The following is a 16,070-nucleotide window of genomic DNA, read 5'->3' as shown; positions in this document are numbered from 1 at the left end:
GATACTGATTACTATAGGCTAAAGACCTAGTACAATAGCACACCTAGATGATCACAACACTTTGACAAGATTTTTTTCTGCAGTAAGAAAATGTGGCAAAGACAAGCTAAACCAGTCACTCGTCGCAAATTGTGTTTCAGAGAAAATAGCAAAAACATGCTAGAATGTAAAATTTTTAAAAATCAATTTTATTTCACTAAACTTAGGTTTATGTATCTATACATCATGCTGTGCTGTTATTTTTCCCAATTACAATGTTAAAACAACACTTTTTAATGATTTTGTAATAGTTTCTGCATGAGAAATGCCTGAAATCATAAATTTTGAAGGCTGATTTCTCATATATTGTTCTTTAAACAGCTGTATGTTTAAATGCTTGTAACCTCATAAGGAAATGTCAGATTTGAATGATTTTTTACCATTTTATAGCTCCTATTTTACACTTTAATCCTTTTAATAACTCAAAATCGATTTTTGCGACGAGTGACTGGTTTGGCTTGTCTTTGCCACAAATATAGGTGTCTGTGGGATATCAAGTTCGGAGTTATTTATTATTGGATGTCTCTAGATTCATATCCGATTTAAAAAAAAACTTACAATATAAGCCAAACAAGGCTGGGTCTACTTTATTACCATTGCTCAGTATTATATTTGAGACAAACTCTTAGAATAGCTCACCAATTTCGCAGTTAGGTTCAATCCAATTAGAATAACACGACACACAGTTTCCTGTCAATCTGTGACACGTACATGGTTTACTGCATTTCTCTTCACAGTTTTCTCCAAAATATCCAGTTTCACATTCTACAAAAAGAATTTAAAAAAATAAAAAAAGAATAGACAGTAGACAACACTTTTTCGGACACTTCTTAAGAAATTTCTTGATAAAATAAATCAAATATAAAATGCCAAAGATTGAATTTAACATTCTGAAACTTAAACTATTTGGATTGCTAAAAAATTGCTCCATTATACAAAAAATATCACTCCCAATTTCTATACTTTCATATTAAGTTATCGTACAATAATGAATGATCATTAGGAGGTACGTACCATGATTTACAAGATGACTTTCAAAGAATTCGCCTTCGCTGTCTTCATTAGAAACAGTTATCGAAATGACGTAAGTAGCATCAACATCTATGTTGTATATCGCTGTTTTAGTATCAATGCCCTGGTAAACCACATTACCAACTCCTTCATCGTTACTTAATTTCAGGTACACAGTATAGAAATATGTAGAGTTGAAGCATTTTAGTGTCTCTGCATCCATCTCAATTTCCTTTTCATTAAAAATACAATACTGGTACATGTTTAAAGAAAACATTACTATAATTGACTCCGATACTTTTATTTACCAGAAAGAAATACTCAATGCTGTTTAATCTGGTTAGATCTGGTTTCTGGCAAGTATTTCTAGTTCAGGACAATTTTATGTTGGTTTTACTATTTTATGCGTACTGGACACTCTAGGAGAACATTAATGCTTTACTGACGTGGCCACCCACTGAAAAGTACAAATACATAAATTAAAAATATGACATATAAAAATAATAAAATACTATAACAAGTATCAGCGGAAAACGTAATACGTATGTTTTCCTTAAGCAGATGTTAGACAATGGCAACTTAGACCTACACTACACCACAATACAAACTGAACATTTTGATAAAAAGCCTATTAGAGAAGGGTCATTAAAGCATTTCATTATATTAGTTTTATTAATATAATTACGTAAAAATGTGTATAATGTAATTTCACACAAAACTTACTGTCCATTTAACTAGTATACCCTGTGGATCTGTTTCGATGATGTCATGGGTCATGTTGTGAACTGCACTTGGTTCTACAAAATGTCAATTGTGAAAACAATAAACAATCACTCAATGTAGGATATAGATAAAACGTCTTTGTAGGCCTAAATCAGCCTTTTATATAAATTTTTATTTCCTTCATCTATTTAGAGCTTTAACATTTTTTAACTTTAGCGTTGCATTTACAACTTACTACCACAAAGAGTTTTTGCACTGATTCGCTGCATTCCAACAGGACCTTCACCGCCACCACCAGGTCTAACTGCTGACACAGCCAAAGTGTAATTTGTATCCCACAACAACCCGAAAACAGTTCCTGACAATGTAGTATGAATTAGTGATTTTTTCCAGTCATCAGTCTCGGCATTGCTAAATCTATGATGAATAATGTATCCAATAACAGGCCCATCTCCATCGTCTGTATTGTCCCACGCAGTCCAGTTAATACTTATCGTAGAACTTGTAATAACATCAATCTGCAGACTCCCGGTGTATGAAGGCAATTCTGTTAACAATTCAACGAAAGTCATTATTATCATCATATCTGCTTTCCATTGCTCATATAAACATTCTGGGTAGTTGGAGCTGAAATATGAATATACATGATTTTACACAGTTACACTTTCCTAAGTCGACTTTCCCTCATTGAATAACTTCTAAAGTCGATCTTATTTTACACGCAAAATTGTCATGTTTTCCATTAACTAACGATCATCACAATCAACGAAAAACTATTTTTTTAAAACTTATTTGTCTACAGCCCATAATTTTAATCATAAACTTGTCAAACTTAGTCACAATGTTCCATGACCAAAGTTCTCAAAGTATTTAAATGTTAAAGGGTTTAAGGTCAAGGTCACAATAAAAAAAAAACCGAATTTTTCAAGCAGTTTTTTTTTAGAAATTTGTCAAACTTGGCCACAATGTTTCTTTACCAAATATCTGGAAGTGACTAAATTTTGAAGGGTCAAATGTCAAGGACACAATGATCGAAAAAATTGTATAATTTATGCCGTATAGGTGGAAACTTGTGCTTATACTAGATTGCCCGTAAACTGTAAACAAACATCATGACCATTAATTTCAAAGAGATACTTGGAAAACAATTTGGTGTAGTGGTTAGAAGAGTGTTCCCCACACTACCAGACAGGTTCAAATCTCAAGGAGTCAACTTTTTTCTTTTTTTTTTCATTATTTTTTTTATGGGGACAATATGCAGGGGAAATTTATACTGAGGAGAATTATGATGTGGGCAGAGGTATGCACTCTCCTAGTGCCCTCTAGTTTGTCTTGTTTTAGTGAATGGAGTAAATAAATAAAATGTTAAAAATCAAAATATCACTTACGAAATATATCAGGAAGGATAATGCTTTGTGCATATTCATTTGCATGTAGAATTACACATGTGTATGTCGAATCAATATCAGATATTACAGAGAAATTATATGATGTAATTTGCTGGCTCTCTTGTGTTTCTTGTATCACTGCTGTAATGTTCAATGTTACATCATGTTTTGTTACCATAACAAAGGAGTAAACAGCATCTGCACCACCATGGAATACCTCACAAGTAACATCTGTCATGTGACCATTATTTGCTGGTGAAAATGTAGTATTAACGATCCCTGAAAAAAAAAACAAAAAAAAAACAGTATATAATATTAAGTATAGCTTGACTATCATAAACAACATTTTTAAAAAATACTATGAAGATTATATACCAGTATTAGAATCATCCTCAAACTACCAAGAAATTGTAAAGCCTGTTTTTCACTTGGCAAACTTAATTTCATTTTAATGCGCAAGGTCCTTTACCAGACGGTTCTGCTTTCCGCTTCTTGTAGTCACTCTGGCAAATTCTGGATGTCGTACATCTTCCACATTTTAAGAAGCTACTGCGTAATGTGTAGCAAATTTATACTGAGGAATAATTCTGACTTATGTTATGGTTGATAAAATGGCCCTGAAACTGCTAAATACCAGGATGGTGTCCGGCGGGGGATAGTTTAACTAATTGTAGTTAAGAGTAACATACTGTATTTAAGAGTAGTTAAGCTTAGTGGCTGCTGAGGGGACAGTGTTTATGGTCACCCAGCAGCAAGAAAAACCAATAGCTGAACAAAGGGCGGATAAGCTCCTCAGAGTCAACGGCCAACCATTAATTAATTTAAGAAATAGGAGTAGTTTAGTCTCATTGTTATTATGATTATTATTTTTATTTTATTTTATTGTTATTCTTTTATTGTTATTTGCATTTTCTTTTTTTCTCCTATATTATTTCTTTGTAAAGCACATAGGGGCAATATGCAATATGCGCTATATAAATATAACATTATTATTATTATTATTATTAGCAAGAGTAAAACTTCTACCTAACGTGTGTGCACGTTGGGTAAAATGTCATATCAACATCATGGATGAGCCACCTAATTGAAGAAATGTCCAACATTTATACAAAACGAAAACATAGGCAAGGCCTTGGAGGAATTGCTGATCCTGATTACTGGGCCAAAGACCTAGTACAGTAGCACGCCTAGATGATCATAAAATTTTGAAGACAAGCTTTATTTCTGTCGTAGGAAAATATACAGTATGTGTCTGCAGGACATAAGATCAGAAATATTTTAGTAATAGTATGTCTCTAGATTTACAGCCACCTAAAATCCACGGTACATAAAGATGTACTGTCCCTTAAAAATGACCAAAATCATAAAAAATAATTTTTAAATTAACTTGCTCATTTGGCAGTAACATACAAATTACAAACTTGAGAATAGAAATTACTAAATTTAAAAAATGTGTTCCCTGATTTTTGAACTGGATAATTATAATAAAGATAATAAAACACTTCCAGTGACTGGAAGTATTTCTATCATTTTTTCGCTGTAAAATGATGGTTTTTATGGGTAAACATTTTTTAAATACACTAATTTCTATGTTCAAGTTGATAATTTTGATGTTAATTCAAAATGGGCAAGTAAATTTCAAAAATGATTTTTATGATTTTTTTTTTTTTGATTTTTGCAAAGGGACAGTACATCTTTAACCCAAACAAAACAAAACAAAACAGCTGGGCGTACTTATTACCCTTTCTCGTGTAATATTTGAAACAAACTCTTAATAGCTCACCGATTTCACAGTTGGGTTTAAGCCAATTTGAATAACATGACACACATTTTCCCGTCAATCTGTGGCACATACATGGTTTGGTGCATTTCTCTTCACAGTTTTCTCCAAAAAATCCAGTTTCACATTCTGCAAAAAACCAAATCAAATAATAACAATTAAAAATTAATATTAACATTCTGAAACTTAAATTATTGGGATTGCTAAAAAATGTACCATAAATACTTTCAAAAATATAAACTATCTATTTTAAAGCCCCATTCCCGGCAAAATTTCACTAAAAATGACTTTTTTGCATTACTCCAATTATTATAAATCATGGAAAAATATTGGCATGAATTTTAGTTTTACGCAAAAGAATAAAAAAAATTAGAAATACAGACTATTCTCATAAAATATTACCATTTTCTCGACGAATTCATCGTTACTAGGCAAATTCAGAAGTTGTAGATCGCATTCACTGGAATACTCTCGCTTTTATGTATACTTTATACAGTCAATAAAGTGCGCCCTCTCTAATGTGATTAGTTTTTGTACTTCGCATCTCGCACAATGAGGTCGTTCGATTAGACTGAGATATGTTTGTTTAAGTGTCGAAATAAGTTTTTTTAACAAATTTGAAAAAATTCCTATGAAATATTATAATTCACAAGTGTCAATACTAGCAACGGAAAATATCATGTCGGCCGTTTTTATGTGTGATAACAGAACCTAAATAGAGGTAAGGCTAGGCTTAGCCTAGCAGCTTTGGATAGGCTAATGTTTTTGGCGCCTACAATATTTCTTCTCACAACCTATTGCAAAATCAAAAAAAAAAAATTCATCCGCATTTATTTTTTGTGTGGAACACAAAAAAAAAAATCAATTTTTAGTCTTTTTTTACATTTTTTTCATTCTTAGGAATGTCTAAATTTAAACTAGCAATTCCGTATTATATTTATAAATCTTTATAACATTATACAGAAATTAGATTTTTCTTAACAACTGAAATTTTGCCGGGAATGGGGCTTTAACATACTTTTACTTTGGTGCTGCAGTTACAACTTACTACCACAAAGAGTTTTTGCACTGATTCGCTGCATTCCAATTGGACCTTCGCCACCTCCACCTGGTCTAACTGCTGACACAGCCAAAGTGTAATTTGTATCCCACAACAACCCGAAAACAGTTCCTGACAATGTAGTATGAATTAGTGATTGTTTCCAATCAGTTTCAGCATTGCTAAGTCTATGATGAATAATGTATCCAATAACAGGTCCGTCTCCTTCATCAGTAGTGTTGTCCCACGCAGTCCATTTAATACTTATCGTAGAACTTGTAGTCATATTAATCTGTAGACTCCCATTGTATGAAGGCAATTCTTTTAAAAATTCAACGAAAGTCATAATTACATATTATCATATATTATATATATATATATACATTTATATACTTCTTTTATTCAGCTTCAGGCACAGGGCTAATGATATATCAAAAACTATGATCTTAATCACTCTCCAAAGTGGCAATCTCATCACAAGACAAACATACCAGTGGCAGATTCAAGGAGAGGGGGTGGGGGCATCTAGCTGCCCTGGGCCCCTCTAAATATTTAAAAATTGGAAAAAATTGGGAAAAAAAAAGAAAAATTGCATTCAAATTTTATGTCTGACAGTGCCATTTCCGGCCTTCTAGAGTTGACATAATCATAAATTTTCAAGCCCTCCATCTGCCAAAGTCAATCCCTGGGCCCCGTCCATTTCAAATTCCTGGATCTGCCACTGCATACACACAAGATGCTTTACAGAGACTAAGTCCCATTATGAGGCTTAGGGAGTGGAATTGTTCTGGTCGTGATAAAAAATCCTACAACACTGACAAAAATTGAACCTATGTCCCCAGCATCTTAACCACCAAGCCATTCAACTCCACTCCATAACAACCCAAATTAATAGTGGTGTTGCAAATGTACTGTATATAAATGTACTGTATATAATCAATCAATAGGATTGTAACCTCACGTAAATATCGATAGGTTGAGGAACTATTTTCAGGTCCAATAAACTCCAATCAAGTAAAGCCAGACAAACACTGCGCTTGACGTAAGTTGTTGATCGATATAATTACATTTAGAACACAACACTACGACGCATTGGACCATTTTTATGATTACCCGCTCATAGCAGACGGCGTCCTGTCATTAAGCGCTTACAGATAAGGGACGTGGAGTCATCGACTCTCGGTTAAATGACAGTCGTACAACGCAGTGTGAGCCTGGCTTTAAAGCAATAAATAGTCAACTACTTTTATACATTAAAATTCCACTTACCAAAAATAACATGAAGAATAGCGAGGTGTGCCGATTCATTCGCTTTCAATATTACGCATGTGTATGTCGAATCGATATCAGGCAAGACTGAGAATTTATATGACGTAATTTCTTGGCTATCTTGTTTCTGTGATGATGTAATATTTTCGCTGATGTCATCTTTCGTTGCCATAAGTATGACGTCAACCTCTTGCGCACCACCATGAAATATTGTACAGTAAACATCTGTCACATAACCATCATTTGCTGATAGAAATGTAGCATTAAGGATCCCTATGAATGTTTTATTTAAGATTGTGTAAGTAGTGTAATATACCAGATATGTACATATGACAAATTACTATTTATGTTTTATAATAGGCCACCTATAACGAACACCATGAATTTTACTTTATAATCTTTATAGCTTAAAAATCTGTTATTCATCCAAATGACGTTGTTTAATATAATAAATTAAGCTTCTCTATTAAGATGGTTAGTAAAAATATAGAAACGCAAAACTTAAATTGAAACAAAGAGTATGTTTGTATTGTCATTGTATATAATCTTAAATAAAGGTAAACATCTTATACTTAAAAATTACTTGGAAAATAGTGAACTTTTATTTAGAAAACAAATAACTTTTACTGACAGAAAACTTCACAACATTTCTAAGTTCCATAATATTGGCTGCTGCATTTCTTTTGATTTTCGTCCTACTGTATACTTTGTGTTTGATGATGTTGTTCAGAAAACAAAAGAAAATAACTTTTATTGTATCGCATTTCATTGTTTTAGTTTTGTAACAAACTGTTCAAAATTATTACCAAGTTCGCAATAGGGATGAAGCCAATTAGAATAACACGATCCCTTCACACACTTCCCCAATCTCTGGCATGACGTACATTTAGTAGACCTACATTCCAACTCGCAGTTCTCTCCATAAAATCCAGATTCACATTCTACAGTAGGTATTGGACAGTGAATGTTCCAAAATATAATTATGCTCACAATGTTGAAAATATAAATATGTATATTTATGTATTTCGATAAATATTAATCTACAAAAAAATAAAGATTGGCACAGCTAAACTAGAGCAGTCACTCTATAGAGTGCATACCTCCAACATGTGACTCAATACTGAGCAATAAGCAGGCCATGTATGGGAAATTCCATTATTTTCTTTTATGTTAGAGGGTAAAAAATTGATCGATTTCACTAAATTTTATGATCAATTCATTATATTTTGCATAATCTTGCTAACAGAAAGACAGGCAGCGGTGAATACATAACCCTCCTTGGCGGAGGAAATAATACGCTCTTCAAAAATCAAACAAAATTGTTTACAAAATTATCAAATTACTGCACTATGCAGATTTACCAGTCATTTTATCCAGTTAATATGGTAAAAGAAAGAATGTTATCCTATAATCAAAAACATGACTAGCTATTTTAATGTGCTTTTATGTAGGTGAGTGTGGGTATAGATATGGGCGGGGTTGGGCTTGTTTTGATTATTAATGTTAATTCACAAATTATAATTTGACATTCATTCTACAAAGAGTGTATTTAAAGATTACCCTGACAATTTGATCCTTTCCACCCTTCTGCACAAATGTTGCCACGACAACTTCCAGTTAACGAGTTACAAGAGCCTGCACAGTGGCACTGCATTGCACATCCTGCTCCATATCTTCCTGCTGGACAAACTGCCAATATTTATAATATCATATAAATATAATAATAGTTGTAATAGAATGTGTAAACTTTTATATCTAAAGTTACAATACACAGTGTTTGTTGCACATTCTAGTGAACATTTAAATGTCTATTCTTAATATCACTATCACATTTATACAGTGCATTTCATACATAGCACTAGCATAAGTGTCACGCCTCAAAAACCCACAGCAAGTATACGAATGACTCACTGAATTTATTTGGAAAATCTCAAATCACATGAAAAACAAGAACAAGATAATTCCAAAATATACACAATGATAGCAATAGCGACAGATACATACAAATCGATTTCTAGGTAAAGAATTGAGTGAATAAAAGGTTTATTAAGAAAATAAAAATATTTGAATTATATTAAAATGGTTCTTTAAACTAACTACCAAGTTATTCCCTTCTCCAACAGAATTTAATCAGATATTTATCTCAATTGTCTATATCCATCCTAAAGCCAATATAAATGTTGCAAGCAATAAAATAGCCGAAATTAATCATGGCCTTAAAAACAATCTCCCAAGTTCATTTGATCAATGGTAATGTGAAAGACATATGTGGCAAAGACAAGCCAAACCATTTACTTGTTGCAAAAATAAATTTTTAGTTAGTAATACAAGGTTAAAAAAAGTAAAATGAGAGCTTTAAAATGGTAAAAGAATCATTCAAATCTAATATTTCATTAAGAAGTTACAGGATTTTAAACATACAGCTGTCTAAAGAACAATATTTGAGAAATCAGCCTTCAAAGTTTACGATTTCAGGCATTTCTTAGTCATATATAATATAAAAGGCACTCAAGAAGCCAGAATTAGGAGCATCTGACCACAACATGGTATAATCTCATTCCAAAACATGCAGAAAGTTAAGCGAGAAAAGCCACTTAACAAGTGTGAAAATATGGAATAAGGAAAGTTTAAGTCCTCCAAGAGACAAAGAACACAGCTTAATATGATTAAGCTCTAAATGTCGTTTAGATGCACACACTCAAAATTATGTTTTATTGTCACTGACTTTAAGTTTATTATGAGTCATCCATTCTTGCTTAGAAGATTTACAGCAGACTGGAGATCAGTAGGATTGGAATCCAAATAGGGCATATGATCATCGGCATAGAAATGGAAATTAATGCTGTGGAGCCTAATGACATCTTCAAGTGGGCATATTTAAACACTGAAAAGTCATGGTCCAACAACGGAACCCAGTAGGTTCTGAACACATATTTTTAATGGAAACACAACTGCATTGATCATCTATACTACTAAAATAACATTTGTTTTTATCTGTCCACCAAATATCTCCGAAGGTATTTCAAGTACAATTATGATTTTCACACATGTTTTAGCTACCACCAATGGGACCAACGTTCGCTACGTACATTGGACTCGATTTTGTCATCCTATATGTATATTTTGGCAAATTTTACACATTTTCTTGCTGATTACTTCCAAATCTCTTAACTGTCGTGACATATGCATTGTGCCACCCACTTAGCCATAGGATATTGAGACAACACCACAACACACAAACAACGAACATGTCAGAGTTAACACGTTATTACATAGAAGATTAGGGTCAAGTCAGCTCCACCTACTAACATCTCTTATGTAAATCCATCAGAACATTATCCGGGCCCTATTTTGTCAGTTATAGGCTTATTTACCTTCTTTAATATCAATAAAAAACAGTTATCTCAGACATGCCCAACTGTATATGTTGCATTTTCACATGCAAAAGGGTACTACTCCAAATTTCAATGTATTATCAAAAAATGGACAATTCCTCACAATGACTATTTGGCAGAGACACTCACTCAAAACATTATCTACAAAGAGGTCCTTTAGAAAAATGAATGACAAGGTAACTACATAACATCCCCAATGATTGCCTTCTCAACTTTTCATAACATTTAATGATATGCCTCGCCACCTTTTCACACTCATTTAATACCGTGCACGGGTATATGCTAGTTAAGGTAACATTCAAACCGTACTTTAAGGCTTGTTTCGATAGTCCAAAAGAAGTATTCAGATGCTTGAGAATCAAGTGCTCAACTGTATCAAATGCAGCAGACAATTTAAGTCAAACTAACATGACACCACGTTGCCTGTAACTGCGGCAGCAATGTCCGTACACACCTTCAGCAATGCTGTGCTGGTACAATAGGAAGAACTGTTTGCAGATTCCAAAGGTACAGAAAGGTAAGCATGAAACTTCATTACAGCAGATTTCTCAGTGATTTGGAACAAAAACAGGTCTGTAGTTTTATCAATAATTCCTTTTTTTTTCTCCTTTCTTTTTTCATTATTATTTGCTCAATAAAAACATCAATATACACAAAGCAAATATTACATACATGAATATTGCATACGTGAATATTACATACATGAATATTACATACATGAATATTGCACAAAAGCCTAACATATGTAAGTACCATTTGAAACTTAACAATACAAAAAAAAAAAAAAAACATGCAAAAGGGTACTACTCCAAATTTCAATGTATTACTAACATCTCTTATGTAATCCATCAGAACATTATCTGGGCCCTATTTTGTCAGTTATAGGCTTATTTACCTTCTTTAATATCAATAAAAAACAGTTATCTCAGACATGCCCAACTGTATATGTTGCATTTTCACATGCAAAAGGGTACTACTCCAAATTTCAATGTATTACTAACATCTCTTATGTAATCCATCAGAACATTATCTGGGCCCTATTTTGTCAGTTATAGGCTTATTTACCTTCTTTAATATCAATAAAAAACAGTTATCTCAGACATGCCCAACTGTATATGTTGCATTTTCACATGCAAAAGGGTACTACTCCAAATTTCAATGTATTACTAACATCTCTTATGTAATCCATCAGAACATTATCTGGGCCCTATTTTGTCAGTTATAGGCTTATTTACCTTCTTTAATATCAATAAAAAACAGTTATCTCAGACATGCCCAACTGTATATGTTGCATTTTCACATGCAAAAGGGTACTACTCCAAATTTCAATGTATTACTAACATCTCTTATGTAATCCATCAGAACATTATCTGGGCCCTATTTTGTCAGTTATAGGCTTATTTACCTTCTTTAATATCAATAAAAAACAGTTATCTCAGACATGCCCAACTGTATATGTTGCATTTTCACATGCAAAAGGGTACTACTCCAAATTTCAATGTATTACTAACATCTCTTATGTAATCCATCAGAACATTATCTGGGCCCTATTTTGTCAGTTATAGGCTTATTTACCTTCTTTAATATCAATAAAAAACAGTTATCTCAGACATGCCCAACTGTATATGTTGCATTTTCACATGCAAAAGGGTACTACTCCAAATTTCAATGTATTACTAACATCTCTTATGTAATCCATCAGAACATTATCTGGGCCCTATTTTGTCAGTTATAGGCTTATTTACCTTCTTTAATATCAATAAAAAACAGTTATCTCAGACATGCCCAACTGTATATGTTGCATTTTCACATGCAAAAGGGTACTACTCCAAATTTCAATGTATTACTAACATCTCTTATGTAATCCATCAGAACATTATCTGGGCCCTATTTTGTCAGTTATAGGCTTATTTACCTTCTTTAATATCAATAAAAAACAGTTATCTCAGACATGCCCAACTGTATATGTTGCATTTTCACATGCAAAAGGGTACTACTCCAAATTTCAATGTATTACTAACATCTCTTATGTAATCCATCAGAACATTATCTGGGCCCTATTTTGTCAGTTATAGGCTTATTTACCTTCTTTAATATCAATAAAAAACAGTTATCTCAGACATGCCCAACTGTATATGTTGCATTTTCACATGCAAAAGGGTACTACTCCAAATTTCAATGTATTACTAACATCTCTTATGTAATCCATCAGAACATTATCTGGGCCCTATTTTGTCAGTTATAGGCTTATTTACCTTCTTTAATATCAATAAAAAACAGTTATCTCAGACATGCCCAACTGTATATGTTGCATTTTCACATGCAAAAGGGTACTACTCCAAATTTCAATGTATTACTAACATCTCTTATGTAATCCATCAGAACATTATCTGGGCCCTATTTTGTCAGTTATAGGCTTATTTACCTTCTTTAATATCAATAAAAAACAGTTATCTCAGACATGCCCAACTGTATATGTTGCATTTTCACATGCAAAAGGGTACTACTCCAAATTTCAATGTATTACTAACATCTCTTATGTAATCCATCAGAACATTATCTGGGCCCTATTTTGTCAGTTATAGGCTTATTTACCTTCTTTAATATCAATAAAAAACAGTTATCTCAGACATGCCCAACTGTATATGTTGCATTTTCACATGCAAAAGGGTACTACTCCAAATTTCAATGTATTATCAGAAAATGGACAATTCCTCACAATGACTATTTGGCAGAGACACTCACGCAAAACATTATCTACAAAGAGGTCCTTTAAAAACAAATGAGAAGGTAACTACATAACATCCCCAATGATTGCCTTCTCAACTTTTCATAACATTTAATGATATGCCTCACCACCTTTTTACACTCATTTAATGCCATGCACGGGTATATGCTAGTTAAGGTAACATTCAAACCGTACTTTAAGGCTTGTTTCGATAGTCCAAAAGAAGTATTCAGATGCTTGAGAATCAAGTGCTCAATTGTATCAAATGCAGCAGACAATTTAAGTCAAACTAAAATGACACCACGTTGCCTGTAACTGCGGCAGCAATGTCCGTACACACCTTCAGCAATACTGTGCTGGTATAATGGGAGGAACTGTTTGCAGACTCCAAAGGTACAGAAAGGTAAGCATGAAACTTCATTACAGCAGCTTTCTCAATGATTTTGGAACAAAAACAGGTCTGTAGTTTTATCAATAATTCCTTTTTTTTCTTTCTTTTTTCATTATTATTTGCTCAATAAAAACATCAATATACACAAAGCAAATATTACATACATGAATATTGCATACATGAATATTACATACATGAATATTACATACATGAATATTGCACAAAAGCCTAACATACGTAAGTACCATTTGAAACTTAACAATACAAAGCAAAGAAAAAAAAAACCCTCTTTTTTGTACCATCATAAATTAAATACTGTATACATTATATTATTTTTTATTATTTTTTAAAACAAAATACATTTTATTTTTGTATTAAATTACAAAATAATTTAGATTAACCTTTAGATAAACTATTTTAACTACCTGATATTGACATAACAAATGAAATTGTGGAGTTTGTGGAGAGAGGAGGAAAACTCAGCCATTTCATAAAACTGATTGATTAAAAAAAAAAGGAGATATTTAACATTTTTTTGTATATACTTTTTTTTTATTCCCTATCCAACTTTGAATTTCATATTAAAACATTTTTATATTGTACTGTAATTTTTCTTACTTCCGAGACAGTTAAAGCCTCTGAAACCTGTAACACAGCTACATCCGTAAACAGGCAAACAGAAATGATATCCTCTACATGCATAACTTCTATTTCTTCTTGAACATCTGTGTCTACAGTCAAATCCAAGCCAATTTCCACCGCATCCTGAATATTTGATGTAACAGATAATATTTTAAGATGTCATATTTCTCATTTCATAAAATAATCAAAAATATTAATGGTTCAAAATATATAACAAATTATTTCTTGACGTTTCTTCACATAAAATGCAAGATTTGAGGAGAAATATAATTTTTAGGCAATTTTGACCCTGGCTTTCTTTTTAAACTCTTTATGAAAAATGATATGACAAGTTCAGAAATAACGAAGCATTATAATAATAATAATAATAATGATGATGATGATGATGATAATAATGATGACGATGATGATGATTATGATGATGATAAAACACCAAGGACGACGACAGCAGCCTGAGATGTCAGTAGCAACTACAATGACATCAACAATAACAATTATAATAATATTTAATAATAATGATGATAATACAGTAATAATGATAACGACAATGTCAATGTTAAAGAATGCAGACACTTCAGAAAAATAAGTAGGGGATTGTCTCCCAATCACCAACAGAAGACTCTACTGGAAATAAGTTTTCAGACTTTCGTGGGATATCCTTTGTGTTCACACCAAATGAATCCAATTTAATCCAATGTGATTTCATTAATTATTCAACTTGCATTAAAAGTTACCGTATCATTTACCTACCAGTTCCACAGGAGGGCCCCGTAAATCCTGGTGCACAAATACAAAGTCCTGTTTTATCATCACACACGCCACCATTATAGCAGTACTCACAGTCGCCTGTACACTCAGGAGGACCCCATTTGTGACGTGGACACGCTTAAGTAAACAGAAAAGAAGATGTTGAAACTTACTGAAACATTTTCTGTCCCCCTTATTCGTGTTAATGTGTGTACATGTAGTTATATTTATACCAGACTGCATGTTCAATACAATTTCATCTTTGAATATTATCTGTTAACGTTGATATTTTTTCCATGGTTACACCAAATATCGTTCACTTGTTCTTGGGCTGGAGCTTTGAACCCTTTGGTTTGGTTTGGACTGTTGGCTTTTGTTGTTTCGACTGCAATAGTTTGCAGCCAATACTGGATTCCCGGGTTTTCTTTGGCAAACCTCACATTAAGGAAGTCCTCAGGACAGACGAAAGACGAAAAAAATATTGGTGCCTTTAAATAAAAATTTGTTTCCACAATACATCAACCGTGTGTGATTTTATTATCAATGTCTATACCGTATGTTAACTATGTCAGGTTTAACTACGTCATGAGGTATGACGTGAGGTTCACATGAGGTTACATGAAATAAAATGGAATTTGTTCACTTGAGGTAAATTGTCATTGTATTTCTTTTATTTATATTCAGCTGTTGCATTCGTTTCATGGTAGCTGCAGAGCAACGTTACGATCTTCGGACTTCTGGGTTATGGGCCCAGAGGTCATGTGATCATTTCATGTGGTCTATGTCATGAGGTATGACGGTGAGGTCGATAGAGGTCACATGAAATTTCTTTTATTATAATCGGCTGTTTCACAGTATTTCACTGGATGCATATTTACTGCTTACAATATTTTATTAAAATCAAATAATAAATATTAT

At 32.7% G+C, this 16,070-nt stretch overlaps 1 protein-coding gene across 1 annotated transcript; it reads right to left on the bottom strand.

Annotated features, from left to right (window-relative positions):
- Window positions 1–664: 664 nt before the first annotated feature.
- Window positions 665–11,179, bottom strand: LOC117121861 (tyrosine-protein kinase receptor Tie-1-like). Its single transcript, XM_033267249.1, has 8 exons — window positions 11,053–11,179; window positions 8,810–8,938; window positions 8,056–8,190; window positions 7,250–7,522; window positions 5,990–6,301; window positions 1,774–1,847; window positions 1,054–1,282; window positions 665–804 (listed from the first exon to the last, which is right to left on the bottom strand). Exons 1-8 carry the CDS (start codon window positions 11,177–11,179, stop codon window positions 665–667), a joined length of 1,419 nt encoding a protein of 472 aa, XP_033123140.1.
- Between the last annotated feature and the right edge of the window lie 4,891 nt (window positions 11,180–16,070).

Source organism: Anneissia japonica, unplaced genomic scaffold (genome assembly GCF_011630105.1).
Source record: "Anneissia japonica isolate Jap-2015-1 unplaced genomic scaffold, ASM1163010v1 scaffold2392_len1475705_cov187, whole genome shotgun sequence".
Taxonomy (NCBI): Eukaryota; Metazoa; Echinodermata; class Crinoidea; order Comatulida; family Comatulidae; genus Anneissia; species Anneissia japonica.
This window is presented reverse-complemented; position numbering and strand designations above follow the sequence as displayed.